Source organism: Thalassophryne amazonica, chromosome 7 (genome assembly GCF_902500255.1).
Source record: "Thalassophryne amazonica chromosome 7, fThaAma1.1, whole genome shotgun sequence".
In the NCBI taxonomy this organism is placed as follows: domain Eukaryota; kingdom Metazoa; phylum Chordata; class Actinopteri; order Batrachoidiformes; family Batrachoididae; genus Thalassophryne; species Thalassophryne amazonica.
In genome coordinates, this window is record NC_047109.1 from 108,501,736 (window position 1) to 108,528,751 (window position 27,016).

General features: G+C 43.7%; 1 protein-coding gene across 1 annotated transcript in view; it reads right to left on the reverse strand.

The window, feature by feature from the left end:
• Positions 1 to 27,016, reverse strand: part of LOC117514732 (eukaryotic translation initiation factor 3 subunit H) — a 188,338-nt gene that overhangs the window by 39,828 nt on the left and 121,494 nt on the right. Inside the window, exon 5 of the mRNA XM_034175292.1 lies at positions 14,478 to 14,627. Coding sequence (XP_034031183.1) covers positions 14,478 to 14,627 — 150 coding nt within the window. The remainder of the gene's footprint in view (positions 1 to 14,477; positions 14,628 to 27,016) is intronic.

Here is a 27,016-nt window from a genome sequence, read left to right on the forward strand (position 1 = left end):
TTATGAGGATTACACAGATTAAGGAGTGCTCCAGCCGGTTTAAAGACCGCCCACAGTGGCTGAGAGCACGGCGCACTCCGCGCCGATCGACAGGCTGAAACCCCGCTGAAACAACCAGATCATTTCCAAAGTGAAGGCTTTGTTAATCCGGGACATCGTCTGACTACCACAGAACTAGGAAGAAGACGTGGACATCAGCACGTTTTTGGCACATTCCACTGTTACAGGAGTTTTTGTCATGGAAACAGAAGCAGAGAAATGCGCCACAGAGCCGCAAATGGCGCGGACAAAAGCACCTCCGTGTTGGTCTCACAGGACAGCTTTCAGACGGCTTTCAGACGGCTTTTGGTGGCTTTTCAGTCGTGTGACTATCCGAGAAATTGTGGATGAGCCTGGACATGCCAGAACATGTCCTGTGAGACTTCATCACGCCGAAAAAGTGCTGATGTCCACATCTTCTTCCTAGTTCTGCGGTAGTCAGACGACGTCCCGGATCAACAAAGCCTTCACTTTGGAAACGATCTGGTTGTTTCAGCCTGTCGATCGGCGCATGGAGTGCGCTGCGCTCTCAGACGCTGTGGGCATCTTTAAACCGGCTGTAACACTCCTTAATCTGTGTTTATCCCCATAAAATCGTGCCTGAAAGCCATCTGAATTTTCCGAATGGTGTCCACCTGGAGTTCTCTCACAGTTTCTGGAAAAATTTGATGCAACAAAGCTCCAAATCGTTCAGACATTTTATTCGCAATAAAAATCTGAAGAGAGTCGTGGACCACTGCTCACACAAAGCCTGCTCACAGGCGAATGACGCAACCGACAGGCGTGAAAAAACTCACGCATGTGCACGAAGGTTCAAGCTTGGCTGATGCAATCACACGTGATTCAAATCCATATAGTTTTTGAAAAAAATAAAAAGGCGCATTTCAGCTTCCCTGTCACATACAAGGATGATGGACGAAGGGTGGTGGGTAAAACAATTACGGTATGTCGGCATTGTGGCACGAGAAAGCCGTATGAGAGTGGAAATACATCCAGCATGGCAGCGCATTTGAAGCGGCATCATCCTGGCATGCTAGCTCCGGCGTCAGGATCCAAGACGAGTGCTGCGCATCAACCACTAATCACATCGGCATTTAAACACCCTTTAGCAGCAGAATATGACAGGGCCAAAGCTATAACAAACACTATCGAGTATTTATAGCTGCAGACATGAGGCCATACTCCGTTGCGCAAAACAAGGGGTTTAAACATCTGCTTAATGTGCTTGAGCCACGTTATGAAATTCCCTCGTGCACCAACTTCAGTGAAAAGATCGTGCCAAGTCTGTATGAGCAGGAAAAGTTAAAAATTGTTACGGAACTGTCCCAGGCTCCTTCTGTTGCGCTCACCACAGACGGGTGGACCTCCAGAGGAACAGAAAGTTATGTAACTGTGACCGCTCACTATATCACAGAGAACTGGGAGATGCGAAGCCCTGTGCTGCAGACACGCCCCCTTTATGAGAGCCACACAAGCTCCAATCTAGCGCAGGTACTGACAGAAGCCGTGGCAGAGTGGAAGATAGAGAGACCCAATACAAATATTCCGGTCACAACAGATAATGCTAAAAATCAGATAAATGCAGTGAATGAGGCAGGACTGGGTCCGCAAATAGGGTGCTTTGCACATGTGATAAATTTAGCATCCCAAAAGGGAATCATATTGAATAAGATGGACCGCATCCTTGGGAGGATTAGGAAGGTGGTTTCCTACTTTCACCGAAGCACAACAGCTGCACATGTGCTTAAGACCAAGCAAGAAATGTTACAGCTGCCTACTCATAAACTCATACATGATGTCACAGCAAGGTGGAACTCCACTTATGATATGATGGAGCGTTATCTTGAGCAGCAGGCAGCTATATACTCTGCATTGACAGACAAGAGCCTGAAGAAAAATGTTAAAAACATTGTAACCTTGTCTGATGATGATGTGAAAGTGGCTGAGGAGGTCCTCCAGGTGCTCAAACCCCTAAAAATGGTTACAACTCTGTTAAGCATTGAAAGCGGACCATCTGTCTCCATGATCCTACCTCTAAAAACAAGGATTATGCAATCCATGGCCCCTAGTGAGGAAGACAGTGCAATCACAAGAGATGTTAAGATTGCCATTAAAGAGGACCTAAAGCCCAGATACACTTCGCCCCCAACTCTGCAGGACTACCTTCACAGATCTACTGCACTAGATCCAAGGTTCAAGTCCCTGTCCCACCTAGACGCTGCCATATCCCAAAGGACATACAATGACCTCATCAGTGAGATCGTGAGCAGTCGGGGCACTGAAGACAGTGAAGAGGTAAACAAAAAAAAAGTGAATATTTATATATAATATTTATATAATTTTATTTGGAATAACAATGACTTGCTTTTTATGAAATAGTGTTATTGTCATTTTTCAAATTTATGAAATAAGAAAATACATAATCAATTTAATTATAATGAATCAAGTATTTTTGTATGCAGGGTAGAGTTGCAGAGCCAACCGGAGCAGGCTTGGACACACCTCCTCCACCAAAGAAGTCTGCCATGGTGGAGCTTTTTGGAGAGACCTTTGCAAGCAAGAACGTCAGTAAGAGTTTTACTGACACCATCAAAGAGGAGATGACAGCAAGCGGCATTGCAGTGGATGATGATCCACTGACATGGTGGAAAAGCAATGAGTGTAAATACCCGCACATTGCCATGATGGCAAGACGCTACCTAGCTGTGCCTGGTACTTCAGTGCCTAGCGAGAGGGTGTTCTCCACAGCAGGGGACATTGTGACGGCAAAGAGGTCTACGCTTTCCCCAGACAGTGTAGACGTCCTTATCTTTTTGAAGAAGAATTTGAAATGATAAGTTTAGGTCTGCTTTGGGTCTGCTCATTTCATTCTTTTTGATGTGTGCATACATAGGTCAGTTTTTATTTAAACTCCATGTTTATAAGAAGGCGTCATGCCTTAAATTGCCCCTTGAGTTGTGTTTTGTACACTGACCATTTAAAGGATGAAGGTGTCGTCTTATATTGCACTTTAATTTGTGTTTATATTATTAATTTTATTTAAGCACTGAATTGACATCTTGAGTTACGTTTTATTTAGTGAGCATTAGACGTCCCTATCTTTTTGAAGAAGAATTTGAAATTATAAGTTTAGGTCTGCTCATTTCATTCTTTTTGATGTGTGCATACATAGGTCAGTTTTTATTTAAACTCCATGTTTATAAGAAGGCGTCATGCCTTAAATTGCCCTTTGAGTTGTGTTTTGTACACTGACCATTAAAGGATGAAGGTGTCATGTCTTATATTGCACTTTAATTTGTGTTTAGATTATTAATTTTATTTAAGCATTGAATTGACATCTTGAGTTACATGTTTTATTTAGTGAGCAAAAAGGTTGAAATAAGTGTTCTACTAAATAAATGGAAAGCAAAGTTATATTTTTTGTCTTTTTTTCTGCTCATCCGAAAAATGACCGATCCGTGACTCAAAACCGTGATACGATCCGAACCGTGAGTTTTTTGATCCGTTGCACCACTAATACATACATATACATTCATCCATCCATCCATCCATTTTCTTCCGCTTTATCCGGAGTCGGGTCGCGGGGGCAGCAGCTCAAGCAAAGCCGCCCAGACCTCCCGATCCACACACACCTCCCCCAGCTCCTCTGGGCGAACCCCAAGGCGTTCCCAAGCCAGCCGAGAGATGTAGTCCCTCCAGCGTGTCCTGGGTCTTCCCCGGGGCCTCCTCCCAGTGGGATGTGCCCGGAACACCTCTCCAGCGAGGCGTCCAGGGGGCATCCAGAAAAGATGTCCGAGCCACCTCAACTGACTCCTTTCGACGTGGAGGAGCAGTGGCTCGACTCCGAGCTCCTCCCGAATGACCGAGCTCCTCACCCTATCTCTAAAGGAGCGCCCAGCCACCCTGCGGAGGAAACTCATCTCGGCCGCTTGTACTCGCAATCTCGTTCTTTCGGTCATGAGCCAAATCTCATGACCATAGGTGAGGATCAGAACGTAGATCGATCGATAAATCGAGAGCTTTGCCCCCCTACTCAGCTCTCTCTTCACCACGACGGTCTGATATAACGACCGCATCACTGCAGACACTGCACAGATCCGTCTATCGATCTCACGCTCCATCTGTCCCTCACTCGTGAACAAGACCCCGAGATACTTAAACTCCTCCACTTGAGGCAAGGACACTCCACCGACCTGAAGAGGGCAAAGCACCTTTTTCCGGTCGAGAACCATGGCCTCGGATTTGGAGGTACTGATTTTCATCCTGGAGGTTTCACACTCAGCTGCCCCAGTCCACGCTGAAGGTCCTGATTTGACGAAGCCAACAGAACCACATCATCCGCAAACAGCAGAGACGAGATTCTGTGGTTCCCAAACCAGACCCCCTCTACACCCTGGCTGCGCCTAGAAATTCTGTCCATAAAAATAATGAACAGAACCAGTGACAAAGGGCAGCCCTGGCGGAGGCCAACGTGCACTGAAAACAGGTTTGACTTACTACCGGCAATGCGAACCAAGCTCCTGCTGCGGTCGTACAGGGACCGGATAGCCCTTAGCAAAGGACCCCGGACCCCGTACTCCCGGAGCACTCCCCACAGGGTGCCCCGAGGGACACGGTCGAACGCCTTCTCCAGATCCACAAAACACATGTGGACTGATTGGGCAAACTCCCATGAACCCTCGAGCACCCGATGGAGCATGTAGCGCTGGTCCAGTGTGCCGCGACCTGGACGAAAACCACACTGCTCCTCCTGAATCCGAGGTTCGACCATCGGTCGAATTCTCCTCTCCAGTACTCTGGAATAGACCTTACCGGGGAGGCTGAGGAGTGTGATCCCCCTATAGTTGGAACACACCCTCCGGTCCCCCTTCTTAAACAGAGGGACCACCACCCCGGTCTGCCAATCCAGAGGCACTGTCCCCGATCGCCACGTGATGTTGCAGAGGCATGTCAGCCAAGACAGCCCCACAACATCCAGAGACTTAAGGTACTCAGGACGGATTTCATCCACCCCAGGAGCCTTGCCAGCGAGGAGCTTTCTAACCACCTCTGTGACTTCGGCCTTGGTAATGGATGAGTCCGCCTCTGAGTCCCCAGTGTCTGCTTCCTCTTCAGAAGACGTGACGAGGGGATTGAAGAGATCCTCGAAGTACTCCTTCCACCGCCCAACAACATCCCCAGTCAGGGTCAACAGCTCCCCACCCGCACCGTAAACAGTGCTGGTGGAGAGATGCTTCCGCCTCCCGAGGCGTCGGACGGTTTGCCACAATCTCTTCGAGGCCGAACGATAGTCCTCCTCCATAGCCTCCCCGAACTCCTCCCAGACCCGAGTTTTTGCCTCTGCGACCACACGGGCTGCAGCACGCTTGGCCTGCTGGTACCTGTCAGCTGCCTCTGGGGTCCCACCTACCAACAAAGATAAGTAGGACTCCTTCTTCAGCTTGACGGCATCCCTTACTTCCGGTGTCCACCACTGGGTTCGGGGATTGCCGCCATGACAGGCACCAGATACCTTGTGACCACAGCTACGAGCAGCCGCATCGACAATGGAGGTGGAGAACATGGTCCACTCGGACTCCATGTCTCCAACCTCCCCCGGGATCTGGGAGAAGCTCTCCCGGAGGTGGGAGTTGAAGACCTCGCTGACAGAGGGTTCCGCCAGTTGTTCGCAGCAGACCCTCACGATACGTTTGGGCCTGCCAGGTCTGACCGGCTTCCTACCCTCCCAGCGGATCCAACTCACCACCAGGTGGCGGTCAGTCGACAGCTCTGCCCCTCTCTTCACTCGAGTGTCCGAGACATGTAGCCGAAGGTCAGATGATACGACTACAAAGTCGATCATCGACCTCCGGCTCAGGGTGTCCTGGTACCACGTGCACTTATGGACACCCTTGTGCTCGAACATGGTGTTCGTGATGGACAAACTGTGACTAGCACAGAACTCCAACAAGTGAACACCACTCGGGTTCAGATCGGGGAGGCCGTGCTTCCCGATCACCACCCTCCAGGTCTCACTGTCACCGCCCACGTGGGCATTGAAATCCCCCAGGAGAACAATGGAGTCCCCAGTCAGAGTGCTATCTAGTACCCCTCCCAGGGACTGCAGGAAGGTCGGTACATACACACACACATATATATATATATATATATATATATATATATATATATATACACACACACACACACACACACACACAAGGTCTGTTAGAAAAGTATCCGACCTTTTTATTTTTTTTATTTTTTTTTTAAATAAAAAGGTCCGGATTTGAATAATGTGCGCTTGCATCAGCCAAGCTTGAACCTTCGTGCGCATGCGTGAGTTTTTTCACACCTGTCGGTTGCGTCATTTGCTTGTGGGCAGGCTTTGAGTGAGCACTGGTCCAGCCCACTCGTCTGATTTTCATTGTCAGGAAAATGGCTGAGCGATTGGAGCAGCGCTGAATCAAATGGTCAAATCAAATGGATTAAAGACGGCCCACAGCGGCGCAGGGCGCGCTCCGAGCGGCCATGAACAGGCTGAAACAACCAGATCATTTCCAAAGTGAAGGCTGTGTTGATCCGGGACGTCGTCTGACTACCAGAGAAATTGTGGAAGAGGTGTACATCAGCACTTTTGTGGCACATTCCACTGTTAAAGGAGATTTTGTAATGAAAGACGTGCGGAGGAATTCACGCATCAGGACGGAGCCGCAATGGCGTACAACAAAAAGCACCCGCTGTTTGATGCATTTTCTTCTACTCGCACTCATCTTGTGTGTTTACTAAGAGCTGACATAATGAGAATTTCTCCACTGTGAGATCAATAAAGTCTTATCTTATCTCATATGTGACTTTTACATGCCCGAATTCAGTCAGGCGATTCCAGGGGGTTAAAATAACTAGAATTTTACACCCTTACAAGGAGAAGTTTTAATCTGCCGAGGTGGATATGGAGCCTGTGACCAGCACTGACTGCAGCGTTTTCCAGTCGTTCAGAGTTACTGAGGAAGATACGATGATGATGTCATCAACAAGCATTACCGCAATTGGTCAGTGGAGTCTAAATCTCTACCATTGGCAAAATTTATACTGTGAACCGAAAACCTTGTATATGTTGCCCACCCCTAGGTCAATATCAGTACTCACTGAACTAACAATAGATTGCGGGGTCTTGGGATCTTGAGCAAATCAACAAGTTACTCCTGATGAGAAATCAAACAGCATATCAGGCAACAAAAAACCCCACCGATAAATAAATAAATGAACAAACAAACATTTATATATTTATTTTTTAATATCACTAAAAATTAATTTGGACGCCAATCATTTTGTCCACAGCGCTGTGATTATGGCTTTCCCCCACAAATTCTTCTGTGGAGTAACTTTTCTTGACAGTGATTTGACATTGCAGTAATGAGCTAATAATTATCACTCTACCATAGTGTAAGTCAACTGACAGTAGTACAGTGTTAAAAGGTCCTGTTAAATATCTCGCTGCCCAGCATCAATGTTTGCCATTAGAGCGTTCAATAGAAAGTGGGACAAGTCAGAATCTGACATATGACTGACAGATTTTTACTCCTATGGATATAACACAATCAGGCCCTCTACCTCCTCTTTCCTTGAATATATTTTGAGTGGCGCACTTTTCTCATGAAACATTTTCTCACTGCTTGTGCAATCCATCTGCACAATTAAAACTCTCAAGTAACTTCTGTTTCAAAGCTGACATCTGTTGAAGCCAAAGTACCATTTAAATAAAAGGTAGAAAACCAATGGTTAGCATGACTTTTGTTGTACGCTGTACGCAGCTCAATAATTTGGCACTGTGCGGTGTCTGAATCAGGGTTGCTGTGGCCAGTGGGCCACGTTTGTCACAGCCTCTGTTTTGAAATGCTTCATAGGGAGGTCTGGAGTTAAACTGAGAAGAAAGTCGGATCACACACCCTGAGGTATGCCAGTGATGACTGAGCATTCTGACAATAAATCTACACATTACAATTTGCTTTTCTACTAATATAAGCAACTGGTTGGTCGACACTGGCGGTGTCCCACAGCAACCTGAGGTTCTTGAAATGGAGCAATATCATTACCAAGTGGACATTTAATATTATGCAGCTACAACAGACTTTCACCAAAAGCTCTGGTAACTAAACATATTATTTGCACCCACACATTTGGCAGCAGTGACAGTGATGCTGAAACCGAGTGATCCTTGTCTTTAAGTATTTTTGTTTGTTTTGCACAAGTGATTTAAAAAAATAGTATGTGATATACCCAATCATTTGTTAAAAGTAATAATTTACCTTTTTCTTGTTTTAACAAATGATCAAGCTTTGCAGGACTATGATAGGATTTCATAAATAATGAACACATCACAGGTCGTGGGTTCACTTCCCGTGTCCTTTCTGTGTGGAGTTTGCATGTTCTCCCCGTGTGTGCGTGGGTTTCTTCCGGGTGCTCCGGTTTCCTCCCACATCCAAAGACATGCGGGTTAGGTGGATTGGAATCTTTAAATTGTCCGTAGCTGTGTATCTGTGTTTGTTTGTCTGTTTGTGGCCCTGCGACAGACTGGCTTCCTGTCCTGGGTGTACACCGCCTTGCGCTCTATGACTACTGGGATAGGCTCCGGCACCCCGCAACCCTTAATTGGACTAAGCGGTAGAAGATGAATGAATAAACATCACTTAAGTTTTAGCTTCTGCATTTCAGTATCTCTCATTTTTCTGCACAATGTGCTTCGCGAATCGAGCGCCCACCCCATTGGTGAGTACCACCAGGCCTGGCAGGGGGATAATATTCTAGGGAAAATATTGAATGCAGTCCCTTTTCTATATATTTTGATTATCATTTAAGAACACATCAAGTCTGGAACCACAGTGTCACACGTCACTACATTCACAACAGCATGAAACCACTTTGGGTCCCAATTCAGACAACCAGCATATGCCTACCGCTCGAAACAAACAATCTTAAACCCAGGCATCATGCTTTTGATGCGTAGCTTAAGTGTTGCAATCAGGGTATTCATTGATTACGGACTCAAGCACAAGAACCAAGTGGATAAATAAAAGACAGACGACCTGTGCCAAAATAAACCTCATACTCAATCTCCCTCATCTTGTACCATTAAGTGAAGAAGAAATAATGTAATGCTTCCAAGGTCCCTAATGTCAAATTAATTTTAATTTAGACGTTGCTTTAACTCACGCCTGTCAAATCAGCCTGTGAGATTTAAGAGATACACAGGTATGCTTTAAAGTTTGCAGATAAATTTTGAGAACTTCATCACACATTTTCACAAAAGTATTAAGTCTACTACCTGCCTTAATCCAGCCACTACACCCTGCTATTGATGTGGGCGCCACAACTGAGGTATAACCTAGATTTACAGAATTTGACAGTATCTCACTAGGCATGCTGACAAAACTCGTAATGTCAGCAAAAAGCACAACCTGTTTATTTGATCCTATACCAACAAAACTGTTTAAGGGCCTGTGGCCCACTCTTGGGCCGACTGTGCTGGAAATTATTAATCTTTCTTTAACTTCTGGATCTGTTCCTAAATGTTTCAAATCTGCAGTGATTAAACCATTACTTAAGAAACCTAATCTTGACCCTAGTGTATTGACAAACTATCGGCCGATATCAAATCTATCATTTTTCTCTAAAATTCTGGAAAAAGTGGTGTCACGGCAGCTCGTAGACTATCTTACTGAGAATAATCTCTTTGAGCCACTGCAGTCTGCTTTTAGAAAATATCATTCCAGAGACAGCTCTCACTAAAGTGGTGAATGATCTTCTGCTTACAATGGATTCGGACAGCACTACGTTTCGGTTGCTGTTAGATCTCAGTGCTGCATTTAAGACAGTGGATCATCATATTCTGCTTGATAGGCTGGAAAATCATTTTGGGATTACTGGAAGTGCCCTTGCATGGCTGACGTCATACTTGACCACTCATTCTCACTGTGTTTTGTACAGTAACACTACCTCTAACCTTAGTGACATGAAATTTGGGGTTCCACAGGCGTCTGTCTTAGGCCCCCTGCTTTTCTCCCTTTATATAGCACCTCTTGGGCACATATTGCGGTGTTTTGGGATTACCTTTCACTGCTATGCAGATGATACTCAGTTATACATGCCGATAACTGCTAGTAATCTCATTCACATAAAATCCTTAGAAGATTGCCTTGCAGCAGTGAGAAGTTGGATGTCTAGAAACTTCCTACTTTTAAACACTGATAAGACTGAAATGATGGTTCTTGGTCCAGTGAGACATCGGCATCGATCTGACCAGTTAACACTCAGCCTCGGCTCGTGTGTCATACATCACACTGACAAAGTGAGGAACCTTGGGGTAATTTTTGATACTTCGTTGTCCTTTGGCCTCCACATTAGAAATATTACTAGGACTACTTTCTTCCACCTGCGAAATATAGCGAAGATTCGTCCCATCTTGTCTATGGCTGATGCCGAGACCCTGATCCATGCATTTATCTCTTCTAGATTGGACTACTGCAATGTTCTGGTTTACTGCAGTCTAGCATTAGGGGTCTCCAACTGGTTCAAAATGCTGCAGCCAGACTTTTGACACGAAGCAGAAAGTTCAACCACATTACACCCATTTTGGCATCCCTTCACTGGCTTCCTGTCCCAGTGAGATCAGATTTTAAGGTTCTGCAACTAACCTATAAAATTATTTATGGACTGGCACCTCCCTACCTAGCTGACCTAATTAAACCTTACATACCGGCCCGGGCTTTACGTTCTCAGGGTGCAGGACTACTTTGTGTCCCTAAGGTGATTAATAAGTCTACGGGTCACAGAGCTTTCTCTTATCGTGCCCCTGTTCTGTGGAATGATCTCCCTGCGTCAATAAAACAGTCAGATTCTGTGGAGACTTTCAAGTCCAGACTTAAGACGCACTTATTTTCCCTTTCATATGGCTAGCATACTGGTACAGTTGTTTTATGCTTTTTACTCTTTTAATTCATTTATTAGTAATTGGAGCGGGCCGCTGCCTCAACTTTACCTAAATTCTGGGTCTTTTAGTGAAGTTTAGGGCTAGTGGCTGGCAATCACCTTAGTATTTCTCTGTTTTCTTGTTGTTTAATGCTGTTAAATTATACAGTATTTTTTTTGTCTTTCTGATGCCTGATTGTTTTTTCTCTCTGGTTAAGGTGCAGCTCCATCCAGAGATGGGAGTTGTATTCGTGTTGGCGATCCTCCTGTCCTGTGCACCAACAGCATTTCTTGTATATTCGTCCGTGAATTGGTCTGTGAATTGTTCTGTAATTTATGTTTGTAGCATGGCCCAAACAGAGGGTCACCCCTTTGAGTCTGGTCTGCTTGAGTTTCTTCCTCAGAGGGAGTTTTTCCTTACCACTGTTGCTATGGGGGTTGGTAAGGTTAGACCTTACCTGTGTGAAGTGCTTTGAGGCAACTCTGTTGTGATTTGGCACTATATAAATGAAACTAAATTGAACTGAAACTGAAAATTGAAATACTACAACCTCACTTTCTTCAATTTGTCAAGGTATGGTTGTGTACGCTTAGCACCATGAGCTACACAGCTCATTGTTTTGTACAATGTGAAAAGTTGGTGGACAGCTAAAATCCAAGGATTATAAAATTGACTACTACTTTGATGTTGCGCAGCCATTTTTAAGTTAAAAAAGGTTATTATTTTGCACCCTGCTCAAAGACAGATTTGTATCAGAATGTAAGAGTAGGTGGGCACACAATCTGTTGCATAATTACTCAGAAAAAGTATATAAATAAAACAAGTCACTCCATAGCATCTATATAAGATGAATGATGGTCCTATTTATACAGGGATTAAAGATAAAAAAAAAAAAAAAAAAAAAAAAAAAAAAAAAAAAAAAAACCTGAAAGCTGTTCATCATCTACATTTTTATAGAAACCCTTTTGTGATCGCATCCGAGGATACCAATTACAATCTTAGGCCTGTAGCCAGGATGTGAAATGGGAGCATTCTTTTTTTGGTGAAAGTGGACATTTGTTGGCAGGGGGTCTGGGGGCCGCTGAAGGGCACCAGAAAATTTTGGGTTTCTGTTAGTCTGTTAGCATTGTGTTATGTGAAGCAGGCGACTATTCAAGATATGTGAACAAATAAATCCATCACGAGTCACTGTTTTAAGGCACTCCCCTCCCTCAATTCCTCAGCCACAACAAGTATGCATTTTTAACCACATTTTAAATCCCGCTGCTTAAAATGGAGACACTCAGTTCATGCTAGCATTAGGTGCAATGTTAGCACCTTGACATCTTGACCTCACACCAAGCTCACGCCAAGTCAGTTACACAACATATTAAGGACTAGGGATGTCCCGATCCGATCACGTGATTGGAAATCGGGCCCGATCACATGATTTCAGACTTGATCAAAATCGGACGTTGCATCCCGATCAGGAATCCGATATAGATTTTATCCTCATTATTTTGATCAGCGCTATTTCAGGCTCATTATTGCAGATTAATGGGCCTTTCATACGTCAGAAGCATCAAAGGCATGAGACGCGTTGCTTCTTACAGGCGTTAGAAGCGTCGCTTTAGCTCGGCTTTTGATGTGACGCTTCTGATGGGAGAACGCATTGCCGCTTGTCGGCAGGCTGAAGCGGTCAAAGTTCAACCCAATCTTTTTTTTTTTTTTTTTTTTTAACTGAACAAAAGAAAAAACATAAGTTCAATTGTACAGAGGTGGGGGGAGTTACGCGCGCAAAGTTTCTTTCGCAGAACTGCTGTTTGTGTGTTTACGCGCTCAGCCTGACGTCTCGATGGAATGACAAGAGGATGATGGACACTTTCCCACCGAAACTCTTGCTCAGTCATCCTTCCGTGCGCAGCAGGACCCGGTGCTGACCAAGTCCTCAGGACGACGATCTGTCATCTGATTAACAAAAAGAAAAAAACAAATTGTCCTGTGATCGTTTGTCTGCAAAACGGAGCGAGAGATGGTGTGCGCATGAGCGACGTGCGCAGCCATCACATTTAGGAGCACGTCTTAAAGAGCTTCCATCTTTATTCACGTTCACTGCGCTGCTTTGAACTTGTTGAACACTGATAAAGCATCAGAGGGGTACACTGAGGGCTGTCAGGATGCAAATCTAAGTTTTTTTTTTTCCCTTTTACTTTTCAAGTTGACTTTTGAACTTTTGACGCTCTGAGCTGTGACGTCAGGCCAAAACACGGAAGACTAGTGGCAGAAACCACTGATCTGTACAAATGGTAAATGGACTGCATTTATAAAGCGCTTTTCCATCTGAATCAGACACTCAAAGCTCTTTACAATTATGCCTCACATTCACCCCGATATCAGGGTGCTGCCATACAAGGCGCTCACTACACACCGGGAGCAATAGGGGATTAAAGACCTTGCCCAAGGGCCTTCAGTGATTTTCCAGTCAGGCAGGGATTTGAACCACAGATCAGTGCAGAAACCACATGTCTGAAGAAAAATCCTTGGAAATGTTTTTTGTTGTTGTTGTTTCTTACCTCAAAATTTCTGATTACTGTTTAAAAAAAGTTTAGAACACTTGTAATTGAAATAGCTAAATCAATAAATGGTTCTTTAAAAACCTTTCATCTATAAATTAAAAACACCTGTTATTTCTGATTAGATAATTTCTTGTTTAACATAAGGAACCTTTGACATTTATTTTTAGACAAATAAAATAACATGGAAATTTGTACATTTTTAAGTCTGGTAGATTATTACTTGATTGTTCAAGCTACCTCAAGGAGAAGTGCACTGTTTAAGTGATAAATAATAAAATAAGGTGATTAAAATGAAATTATTATATATTTAGCATTTGTTCATTGTTAATTCTGTTTTTTAAAGTATCGGGACTCGGTATCGGCAGATACTCAAAATCAGATGACTCGGAATCGGATCGGGGCCAAAAAAAACCTGATCGGGACATCCCTATTAAGGACTGTAACCTTTCTTAAAAAAAAAAAAAAAAAATCAGGAAACTGTGCTCCAATACAGTGACAGCATTTATCAATTAGGAACTGCAGCTAGATTAAATAAATATAACTTAAATGGACCTTGGAACATGTTTCAAAGTATTTTCCCAAAAATGACTCAAAGGAAAAGACTTGGTTATTTATTATTTGGTTATTTATTGGCTGTGATCATAATAAAATACATTTCATTTCTCAATTCATACTTCATAAATACTATGACTAAACAAACCTACTAAAATAATTAGCTATTGTTATTTGCTATATTTTAAATACTTTCTAAATTTAATAAATTTACCAAAACTGTTAATTTTTATTTGGGGGAATTTCAGATAGATTAGAGTGGATTTGTCCCCAGGTATAGTACCAGCGATGTCCATATATTCCCATTTTGTTGCAAAACTATACAAAAGCAACCTGAAGCGCATTGGGCCTGTTCTGGTTTCAAGGCAGTATGTGGTCTTAGTTACCTGCTGGAGAGGTTGAGCAGTTCGTGCTTGTCAGAGACCGTGGACTTGTCCTCAAGCTCCCACATCAACACGCTGATGAGGTGTGAGTTTTTGATCACGATCGGCACCTCCTCAAACATATGCTCAAAGCCAATGTTCGCCTTCTTCAAACTGGAGAGTGGAGATGAAACGAAAGCAGAGAAAGGAAGTTGAGCTGACAATCTGTTTTCACAGTAACAAGGTGTGACAAAAAAAATTACAACCTCTATTTCAGTTCAAAAGGAGATTTTTCATAATGTTAGTGTTAATTCAGTACAAATAGCTGAATATACAGTTGTATGCAAAAGTTTGATAATTTTCATGATTTTCCTTTATAAATCATTGGTTGTCTAGATCAGAAATTTCAGTTAAATATACAGTGAGGAAAATAAGTATTTGAACACCCTGCGATTTTGCAAGTTCTCCCACTTAGAAATCATGGAGGGGTCTGAAATTTTCATCTTAGGTGTATGTCTACTGAGAGAGACATAATCTAAAAAAAAAAAAAAAAATCCAGAAATCACAATGTATGATTCTTTAAAATAATTTATTTGTATGTTACTGCTGCAAATAAGTATTTGAACACCTGTGAAAATCAATCTTAATATTTGGTACAGTAGCCTGTGTTTGCAATTACAAAGGTCAAATGTTTCCTGTAGTTTTTCACCAGGTTTTCACACACTGCAGCAGGGATTTTGGTCCACTCCTCCATACAGATCTTCTCTAGAGCTTTCAGGTTTGGAGTTTCAGCTCCCTCCAAAGATTTTCTATTGAGTTCAGGTCTGGAGACTGGCCAGGCCACTCCAGGACCTTGAAATGCTTCTTACGGAGCCCCTCCTTAGCCCTGGCTGTGTGTTTTGGGTCACTGTCATGCTGGAAGACCCAGCCATGACCCATCTTCAATGCTCTTACTGAGGGAAGGAGGTTGTTTGCCAAAATCTTGCAATACATGACCCCGTCCATCCTCCCTTCAATACGGTGCAGTCATCCTGTCCCCTTTGCAGAAGAGCACGCCCAGAGTATGATGTTTCCACCCCCATGCTTCACAGTTGGGATGGTTTTCTTGGGCTTGTTCTCATCCTCTAAACATGGTAAGTGGAGTTGATTCCAAAAAGCTCTATTCTGGTCTCATCTGACCACATGACCTTCTCCCATGCCTCCTCTGGATCATCCAGATGGTCACTGGTGAACTTCAAACAGGCCTGGACATGTGCTGGCTTGAGTAGGGGGACCTTACTGCCCTGCAGGATTTTAAACCATGACAACATCATGTGTTACTAATATAATCTTTGTGACTGTGGTCCCAGCTCTCTTCAGGTCATTGACCAGGTCCTCCTGTGTAGTTCTGAGCTTTCTCAGAATCATCCTTACCCCACAAAGTGAGATCTTGCATAAAATCCCAGACTGAGGGAAATTGACAGTCATCTTGTGTTTCTCCCACTTTCTAATAAATAATCATAACAGCTGTTGTCTTCTACCAAGCTGCTTGCCTGTTGTCCTGTAGTCCATCCCAGCCTTGTGCAGGTCTAGTTTTGTCCCTGGTGTCCTCAGACAGCTCTTTGGTCTTGGCTATGGTGGACAGGTTGGAGTGTGATTGATTGAGTGTGTGAACAGGTGTCTGTTATACAGGTAACAAGTTCAAACAGGTGCAATTAATACAGGTAAAGAGTGCAGAATAAGAGGGCTTCTTAAAGAAAAATTAACAGGTCTGTGAGAGCCAGAATTCTTGCTAGTTGGTAGGTGTTCAAATACTTATTTGCAGCAGTAACATACAAATATATTATTAAAAAAATCATACATTGTGATTTCCAGTTTTTTTTTTTGTTTTGTTTTTTTTGATTACGTCTCTCACAGTGGACATGCACCTAAAATGAAAATTTCAGACCCTTCCATGATTTCTAAGTGGGAGAACTTGCAAAACCACAGGGTGTTCAAATACTTATTTTCATCACTGTATTATATCACAGATGAACACTATTTGAGAAGTGAAACAAAGCTTCTAGTATTTACAGAACGTGTGCAATAATTATTGAAACAAAATTAGGCAGGTGCATAAATTTGGGCACCCTTGTCATTTTATTGATTTGAATACATTTAGCACTAATTATTGAAACACAAAATTGTTTGGTAAGCTCACTGACCCTCGACCTTACACAGTGAATCCAATCATGAGAAAGGGTATTTAAGGTGGCCATTTGCACGTTTCCCCTCTTTGCATCGCTTCTAATGAGTGGCAACATGGGGGCCTCTAAACAACTCTCAAATGACCTGAAAACAAAGATTGTTCAACATCATGGTTTAGGGGAAGGATACAAAAAGCTATCTCAGATATTTTAGCTGTCAGTTTCCACTGAAGCGAAGGATGGTGAGAACAGTCATAGTCAACCCACAGACCTGCTCCAAAGCCCTACAACATGCTGCAGATAGTGTCTCTGTGCATCTTTCAACTATACAGCACACTTTGCACAAAGAGATGCTGTATGATGCTGTAATGCAGAGGAAGCCTTTTCTACGTACATGTCACAGAGTCACTTGAGGTATGCTAAAGCACATGTGGACAAGCCAGCTTCATTTTAGAATAAGGTGCTGTGGACTGATGAAACTAAAATTGAGCTATTTGGACCAAAGGCAGTATGCATGGCTGAAAAAGAACACAGCATTCCAAGAAAAACGCTTGCTACCTACAGTAAAATTTGGAGGTGGTTCCATCGTGCTGTGTGACCAGTGCAGGTTCTGGGAATCTTGTTAAAGTTGAGGGTCACATGGATTCCAGTCAGTATCAGCAGATTCTTGAGAACAGTGTTCATGAATCAGTGACAAAGCTGAAGTTGCAACGGGGCTGTAGCTTTCAACAAGACAATGACCTTAAACACTGCTCAAAATCTACTAAGGCATTCATGCAGAGGAACAAGTACAACATTGTGGAATGGCCATCTTAGTCCCCAGACCTGAATATTATTGAAAATCTGTGGTGTGATTTTAAGCGGGTTGTCCATGCTCGGAAACCAACAAACCTGAGATGTTTTGTAAAGAAGAATAGTCCAAAATACCTTCAACCAGAATCCAGACTCTCACTGGAAGCTATAGGAAGCATTCAGAGGCTGTTATTTCGGCAAAAGGAGGATCTACTAAGTATTGATGTATTTTTTTCTGTTGGGGTGCCCAAATTTATGCACCTGCCTAATTGTGTTTAAAGAATTATTGCACACTTTCTGTAAATCCTATGAACTTAATTTCACTTCTCAAATATCACTGTTTGTCTGTTATATGATATATTTAACTGAAATTGCTGATCCAAACAACTAATGATCTAGAAAGGAAAATCATCAGGAGTGCCTAAACTTTTACATACAATTGTGTATATATATATATATATATATACACACACACACACACACACACACACACACACACACACACACACACACACACCCTATGATTAACATGGGAACCCAGCATTAAAGTAGCAAGTCAGTAAGCCCATAAAAATTCCATTATTATCTCCAGAAAATTTAAGGCACGCTTCGCTCTAAAACTGCGGGAACTGATATAGATGGGCCATATTGGAATCTTCTATCATGCACAGTAAGCACAAAATAAAATAAAGTCAGGCAGGCCTATCAGGCTGTTTGTGAAGCCAAGAAGGACTCCATTCATTCATTTCTTCTTCGTCTTCTTCTTTGTCTTTCGGCTGTTCCCGTTAGGGGTCGCCACAGCAGATCAATCGTTTCCATCTCACCCTGTCCTCTGTATCTTCCTCTGTCACACCAACCACCTGCATGTCCTCTCTCAGCACATCCATGAACCTCCTCTTTGGTCTCCCTCTTCTCCTCCTGCCTGGTGGCTCCATCCTCAGCATCCTTCTCCCTATATACCCTGGGTCCCTCCTCTGCACATGTCCAAACCATCTCAATCTCGCCTCTCTGACTTTGTCTCCAAACCGTCCCACCTGAGCTGTCCCTCTGATATGTTCATTCCTAATCTTGTCCATTCTTGTCACTCCCAAAGAGAATCTCAACATCTTCAGCTCTGCCACCTCCAGCTCTGCCTCCTGTCTTTTTGTTAGTGCCACTGTCTCTAAACCATACAACATAGCTGGTCTCACTACTGTTTTGTAAACTTTCCCCTTCACTCTTGCTGATATTCTTCAGTCACAAATCACTCCTGCCACCTTTCTCCACCCACTCCACCCTGCCTGCACTCTCTTCTTCACCTCTCTACCACACTCTCCATTACTTTGAACAGTTGACCCCAAATATTTAAACTCATCTACTTTCACCACTTCTACTCCTTGTAACTGCACTATTCCACTGGGCTCCCTCTCATTCACACACATGTACTCAGTCTTGCTTCTACTGACTTTCATTCCCCTTCTCTCCAAAGCATATCTCCACTTCTCCAGACTAGACTCAAGTTGCTCTCTACTCTCACTACAGATCACAATGTCATCTGCAAACATCATAGTCCATGGGGACTCCTGTCTGATCTCATCTGTCAACCTGTCCATCACCACTGCAAACAAGAAAGGACTCAGAGCTGATCCTTGGTGTAATCCCACCTCCACCTTGAATGAGTCTGTCATTCTGACTGCGCATCTTACCGCTGTCACACTATTCTTGTACATGTCCTGCACTACCCTAACATACTTCTCTGCCACTCCAGACTTCCTCATACAATACCACAACTCTTTTCTTGGCACCCTATCATAAGCTTTTTCTAAGTCCATAAACACACAATGTAACTCTTTCTGTCCTCCTCTGTACTTTTCCAACAGTATTTATTTAAATTAAGCTGTATAAAGGCCCCTTGGTACCCATGCTTATTCCAGGATTCAGTATCGTAAAATAGTTGAACAACATTTCAATCGAAAGTAGGGTACTTCCTCAGCCAAGGCCTGTATCCATTTACTGCTGAGTGAACTGGAGCAATAAATTCATGTGCTAATTTTCTAATGAATTAAGAATAAATTCAAGACAAAAAAGGGGGATCTGTGATCTGGATGCTGCATATATAAAATTATTTCGTAGTGGATTAATCCTTTTCTTTCAGAGTTTGATTGATGAAACACCTCTGATTGCTTCCGGAATCACAGAGGACCATTCCAGCTGCAGCTTTTTTCTCTCGCTCTCTCTCGTGCGCTTCATGAGGTGGAGAATGCATTTGGGACCATCTCAAGCCGCACTGTGATGCGGTGCGCTGACGCACTGACTCACACTCAGTGTTTTTGAATTGTTTGCACAATATTCACGTGAAGTTCACATAATTACTGTGTGCCAGAGATTTTGAACATTTCAAAATTTTCTTTGCGCACTTGCACGAAGCCACGCACACTTTACAACGGCTTACTTTAAGTTTACTCTCCTGCACGGCAGATTGCGTGTAAGTGCACAGATCATATTCGTGCAAGCATCAAGGCACCTTAAGAATGTCTACCTTCTGTTTTCTATCTGTTTTCTGTTTCTATCAAATCTATCATTTTGTTCTAAAATCCTGGAAAAAAGTGGTTTCGCGACACCTCGTGAACTACCTCACTGAGAATAATCTTTTTGAGCCACTGCAGTCTGCTTTTAGAAAATATCACTCCACAGAGACAGCACTTACTAAAGTAGTGAATGACCTTTTGCGAGCAATGGACTCAGATACCACTACAGTCTTGGTGCTGCTGGATCTTAGTGCTGTGTTTGATGAGTGGATCATCATATTTTACTCAATAGGCTGGAGAATCACTTTGGGATTACTAGAACTGCTCTTGCATGGTTGACGTCATACCTGTCCAGTCGGTCTTACTGTGTATTGTGTAATGGCACCTCCTCTGATTGTAGAGACATGAAGTTTGGGGTTCCACAGGGATGGGTTTTAGGCCCCCTGCTTTTTTCCCCTTTATGTAGCACCCCTTGGGAATATACTGCAGCGCTTCGGGATTCCCTTTCATTGCTATGCTGATGACACTCAATTGTACATGCCAATAACTGCTGGTAATCTCATTCACATAAAATCTTTGGAAGATTGTCTTGCATCAGTAAGAAGTTGGATGTCTAGTAACTTCCTACTTTTAAATTCTGATAAGACTGAAGTTATGTTTCTTGGTCTAGCGACGTATCGGCATTTTTTTTTTTTTGCCTTCTTGCTCTCGGTCGAGACGGTCGCATGTTTCCTCTCTCCTCCCTCCTTATCTTTCCTGCTTCTGTAGCGTGTTGTCTGTGAGGCTGCCAGCTCTGCTCTTCTGGAAAATGGCAAAAATGGATCTGATCAAGTGGTCTCTGAGCGCAATTGACACTATTTTTTCTACAAGACACTCGGGAGCGGAGGACCCGACCTGTCCTGCCGGGACACATGTGGCGAGGTACGTGATGGATAGCTGGAAGAGGTGACAAGTCATGTGCCTGTACACGTTGTCTGTGGAGGACGTTGAAGATGTCTATTTATTTGGAGCTGTGGTGACCGGGTTTCTGCTGTGTGGAGCAGCCATAGCACTGGTTTACCGGAAAATTAAGAAGGTGGAAGAGGCACTAATTGGCCCGTCCAGGCTGCCCCACATGATTGATTCGATTGGAAGGGCAGTGTCAGCTCAGTCGGTGGGTGTTAACCGCACGTTGGAATCCATCTCGGGGAGAATGGCTGCACTGGAAAACCGCTTTGATCATCAGTAATGACCACATCTCCTCTTCTCTATTCAGATGTATTGGAAGCCACTCTGTTTCAGACTGTGGAATCTTTCAGGCGTCTGCTAATCTGGATATCTATTTGGTTCCCAAACACCAGCTGCTCTTCAAGGCCGCTGGGAAGGAAATCCTCCTCTGAAGAAAACTTCTGATGCCTCACTTCCTTGTCTTCCCCGCCTCTCTGTCTCCTCCCAGTCCTGAGATGTTGACTGTGGGACCTTGTGGACTGATTCAGGACTGGCAGCCCCCCTCCCCCCCAGGATGGACAGATAAGGCTGTTGATGGCGCCAAGGGCGGCCTTCCGGGCTGTCTGAACATTGGACACATTCAAGTCTCGGCTGTCATCTGTTTTTGTGTGATTGTCATTGTTTATCTGTGCGATGGGTTTTTTTTTTCTTCAGGGCTGCTGCGTGGTTCAACGCAGCAGCACTGGAGGTTCTTCTTCCCAATTTTTACCTTGTGTGTGCTTTTATATGTATTCATGTACCGGGACGCCTTATGTGTGTTGTGTGGGTTATATGTATGTGTTTGTTTGTCATGAGGCCGGTCAAGGTTTGATCAGCCCTGCTCGTGAACTCAGGCAGGGATGTACATCTGGAGCTGGTCCCCGGGCGCCAAAAAGGCGACCTCTGCTCCTAACTGGCAATTAGGATGGGTAAAAGGCAGTAAACACATTTCATTGTGCACGGAACATGTTCCTATGTGCATATGACAATAAAATTATTTTGAATCCTTGAATTTGAATCAATTTGATCAGCTAGCACTTAGCTTAGGTTCGTGTGTTATACAACATATGGATAAAGTGAGGAACCTTGGAGTAATTTTTGATCCTACATTGTCCTTTGATCTCCACATTAGAGACATTACGAGGACTGCTTTCTTCCATTTGCGAAATATAGCGAATATTCGTCCCATCCTGTCCATGACTGATGCTGAGACTTTGATTCATGCATTTGTCTCTTCTAGATTGGACTATTGTAATGCTCTATTTTCTGTCTTACCGCAGTCCAGGATTAGGGGTCTTCAACTGGTTCAAAACACTGCTGCCAGACTTTTGACACAAAGCAGAAAGTTTGACAACATTACATCCATTTTGGCGTCCCTGCACTGGCTTCCTGTTGCTGCAAGATCGGATTTTAAAGTACTGTTATTAGTTTATAAAATTGTTCATGGACTTGCGCCTCCCTATCTGGCTAACCTGGTAAGCCCCTATGTACCAGCTTGGGCCCTGCGATCTCAGGGTGCAGGACTTCTATGTGTTCCCAGGGTGAATAAAAAGTCTGCCGGTCACAGAGCTTTCTCCTACCATGCCCCAGCTCTGTGGAACGATCTCCCGGCACACATTCGGCAGTCGGATACTGTGGAGACTTTTAAGTCACGTTTAAAGACTCATTTGTTTTCCCTGTTTTATCATTAGTGTTATGTGTTTTTATTCTTGTATTCTTTTATGGTCGTCTTTCTGTTGTGTTTTAAATTTTAATTCAGTTTTTTTTGTTTGTTTGTTTTATATTGTGTGAAGCGCCTTGAGATGATTTCATCGTGAATTGGCGCTATATAAATTAATAAATTTGAAATTTCTGTTTTGAGGAGATGCAAATATGTAAAAGAAAACAAACAAACAAACAAACATGACTTTCTCCATGATTCTGAACACACAGGCAGATGGTAGCACCAACTGTAAAGTGAAGGACAACCTCACTGTCAGACACAGCGCGTTGTGATGGAGTGTTCGACTGTTTCAAAGCATCAGGTGTGACATGACATGAAATGAGGGTCAGTGTGGAACAGACAAAAAGGAGACATAAAAGTCTGCTTGTTGGACAAGTGAACAGGCAGCAGCCATAGCGGCGTTCAGCAGTTACAGTCGCTGTGGTTTTAATACTTCTACTCAACATGTAAAAAATAATTGAGGGCACAGATTTTCTACAATCTGGTTTTTGACATCCCATCTGGGGTGTTGTTGTGTTGTCACAAAACGAACGGGCCGGTGTCACAAAACGAACGGCCCCACCTAAAACTCAGTCCCCCCTGCCTTCACTGCGCATGCGTCATTTTGGAGCATCAACAGCAATTCACCGATTATCACCTCGTTTCTGTTTAAAACTGCAATCCATTCATCTCTCATTGACAGTTTCTGTGTAGGCTCTCAGTTGTCCAGGTGGTTTCCATATTAGAGTAGCTTGAATCTTCGACTGAACTGGGTTGCTTGATGCGAGGACGTTTCGCTTCAAATCGCAGAAGCTTCCTCAGCTAAAATTCTTGCTCTGGTAGTCTGACTTCTGTCTTGACTCTTGTAGAGAAGAATAAACAGAAGCCACAAAAGCTGGAGTTTTAAACCTAACCAGACCCCTCCTACCGAGAGGCCGACTGCTATAGGCTGGTGACTAAACAATAGCTCTAATTAGCACCTATTGTGTTCTAGTAAGCACCCTCCTAATGACAGGGCAGCTGTCCCTCCTAATGATGGGACGGAAGTCTCTCCTGATGGCTCCCTTGACGACTCTCCTGATGACGTGAATGACTCATTACCATGAACAAAAGACTGAAACTGCTTTGACCTGAGTACCTCATTGTAAAAAGGGGAGAAAGCGTGTCTCAGACCCCCTCCCTGGTTAAGGCTGGGTTTCAACTGTTTCACATAGAATGCCTCTTTGACCTCTCTTTCAAACCATTTCTTCTCTCTGGCTAAGATTTTAACTTCCTTGTCCTCAAACGTGTGGTTAGTGCCTTTCAGGTGGAGATGAACTGCAGACTGAGGTCCATTTGCGCCCTCTCTGCGGTGCTGGCATAGCCTTTTGTGTAAAGGTTGCTTAGTCTCACCTATGTAGTGTTCATTACAGTTTTCCTGACATCTGATAGAATACACTACATTGCTCTGTTTGCAACTAGGGATCCTGTCCTTAGAGTGAACTAATTTCTGTCTCAAGGTGTTAACCGGTTTAAAGTAAACTGGGATTTTGTGCTGTCTAAAGATCCTCTGTAGTTTTTCCCCTTCTCCTGCTAAATAAGAGAGAGACACTCCTCTTCTTCTTGTCTCCGTCTCCTGTCTATCTGGTCTCTGTTTTCTGGGACTTCTGCACTGTGTCCAGGGACCATCGTGGGTACCCACATACTGTGAGGGCTTGTACGGAAAGCCCTCACAGTATGTGGGTCTTCAGACCCACATACATTCAGTTCATCTCCACCTGAAAGACGCTAACCACACGTTTGAGGACAAGGAAGTTAAAATCTTAGCCAGAGAGAAGAAATGGTTTCAGAGAGGGGTCAAAGAAGCATTCTATGTGAAACAGTTGAAACCCAGCCTTAACTGGGGAGGGGGTCTGAGACATGCTTTGTCCCCTGTTTACAATGGGGTACTCAGGTCAAAGCAGTTTCAGTCTTTTGTTCATGGTAATGAGTCATTCACGTCATCAGGAGAGTCGTCAAGGGAGCCATCAGGAGAGACTTCCGTCCCATCATTAGGAGGGACAGCTGCCCTGTTATTAGGAGGGTGCTTACTTGAGCACAATAGGTGCTAATTAGAGCTATTGTTTAGTACCAGCCTATAGCAGTCGGCCTCTTGGTAGGAGGGGTCTGGTTAGGTTTAAAACTCCAGCTTTTATGGCTTCTGTTTATTCTTCTCTACAAGAGTCAAGACAGAAGTCAGACTACCAGAGCAAGAATTTTAGCTGAGGAAGCTTCTGCGATTTGAAGCAAAACATCCTCGCGTCAAGCAACCCAGTCCAGTCGAAGATTCAAGCTTCTCTAATACTCTCATTGACAGGTATCTAAAACTTTTATACAACAATCATTTCCACAAAAATTCAGCATTATTTCATAATAAAAGACGGGGGACCCATCAGAGCGCCACAGCAGCACGTCTGAGTCTGATTCTGAGTCTCCACACCCAAAGCGATCAAAGGGAATAATGTGATTATTAACCATCGGATGACAAGGTAAAACATGTTAAATCATTCTAAAATCAGTTTTAAGCAGAAATGGGGCCTTTTTAAGCAGAAACAAGGCGATAATTAGTGAGTCGCTACTGACGCTCCGAAATGACGTAGGCCAGGGGTGCCCAAGTTCGGTCCTTGAGATCTACCTTCTTGACACTCTTAGTTGTCTCCCTGTTCCAACACACCTGAATCCAATGAAAGGCTCAATAAAAGCCTGCTAACGAGTCTTTCATTAGATTCGGGTGTGTTGGAACAGGGAGACAACTCAGAGTGTTTGGAAGGTAGATCTCGAGGACTGAACTTGGGCACCTCTGACGTAAGTGCAGCAGCACAAAAGGACTCAGACGTGCTGCTATGGTGCTCTGATGGGTCCTCCATCTTTTATGATGAAATAATGCTGAATTTATGTGGAAATCATTGTTGTACAAAAGTTTCAGATATCTGTCGCTGACACAGATGATGACTGGAGTGCAGTTTTCAGCAGAAACATGGTGATAATCTGTGAATTACTGCTGATGCTCCGAAATGAGGCATGCACAGTCAAGGCAGGGGGAGGCGATTTTTAGGTGGGCCTGTTCGGTCATCAACATGACAAACATTTTTCTGTCAAAACGTTAAGATTGAAATCATGTAACTCAAATGTAATCAAACAGTGACTTCATCCAAATGCACCAACACAAACATCTGGGACTGTGGGAGTGGGTGAACTTTGACTGGCTGATGTGGCCACATACAGGATTTTGACAATTTGTGTTGACCAAGTCATTTTAGACCACTAGCCAGTTAGTGATTTCACTAACAGGGGTGGAACAGTAGAACATCACCTGAGGCAAAACGAGAAATAATGTTCTCACTCTATCCTGAAACATAATGTCGTAATATATGATTGGTGGCATGGTGGATTAGTGGTTAGCACTGTTTCTCCACAGCTAGAAGGTCTGAGGATCATTTCCTGCTTTGTCGTTTCTGTGTGGAGTCTGTATGTCCTCCCCGTGTCTATGGGTTTCCTCCCACTATTAAAAACATGCTTATTTAGGTTCTGCTCCATTCTCCGCCCTTGACCAAGGCAACATCTCCAAATCTGAAGTTGCTCTCCAGTCACCAGACTGTGGCTTCTCATTGATCATAGTGGTTAAACTGTGTCGAACTGTAATTACACTCAACAAAAATATAAACGCAACACTTTTGGTTTTGCTCCCATTTTGTATGAGATGAACTCAAAGATCTAAAACTTTTTCCACATACACAATATCACCATTTCCCTCAAATATTGTTCACAAACCAGTCTAAACCTGTGATAGTGAGCACTTCTCCTTTGCTGAGATAATCCATCCCACCTCACAGGTGTGCCATATTAAGATGCTGACTAGACACCATGATTAGTGCAGAGGTGTGCCTTAGACTGTCCACAATAAAAGGCCACTCTGAAAGGTGCAGTTTTGTTTTATTGGGGGGGGGGATACCAGTCAGTATCTGGTGTGACCACCATTTGCCTCATGCACTGCGACATCTCCTTCGCATAGAGTTGAAGAGAACACCTCTCCAACGTGCCAAACGCCAGCGAATGTGAGCATTTGCGCACTCAAGTCGGTTACGACGACGAACTGGAGTCAGGTCGAGACCCCGATGAGGACGACGAGCATGCAGATGAGCTTCCCTGAGACGGTTTCTGACAGTTTGTGCAGAAATTCTTTGGATATGCAAACCGATTCTTTCAGCAGCTGTCCGAGTGGCTGGTCTCAGACGATCTTGGAGGTGAACATGCTGGATGTGAAGGTCCTGGGCTGGTGTGGTTACACGTGGTCTGCGGTTGTGAGGCTGGTTGGATGTACTGCCAAATTCTCTGAAACGCCTTTGGAGACGGCTTATGGTAGAGAAATGAACATTCAATACACGAGCAACAGCTCTGGTTGACACAATAACA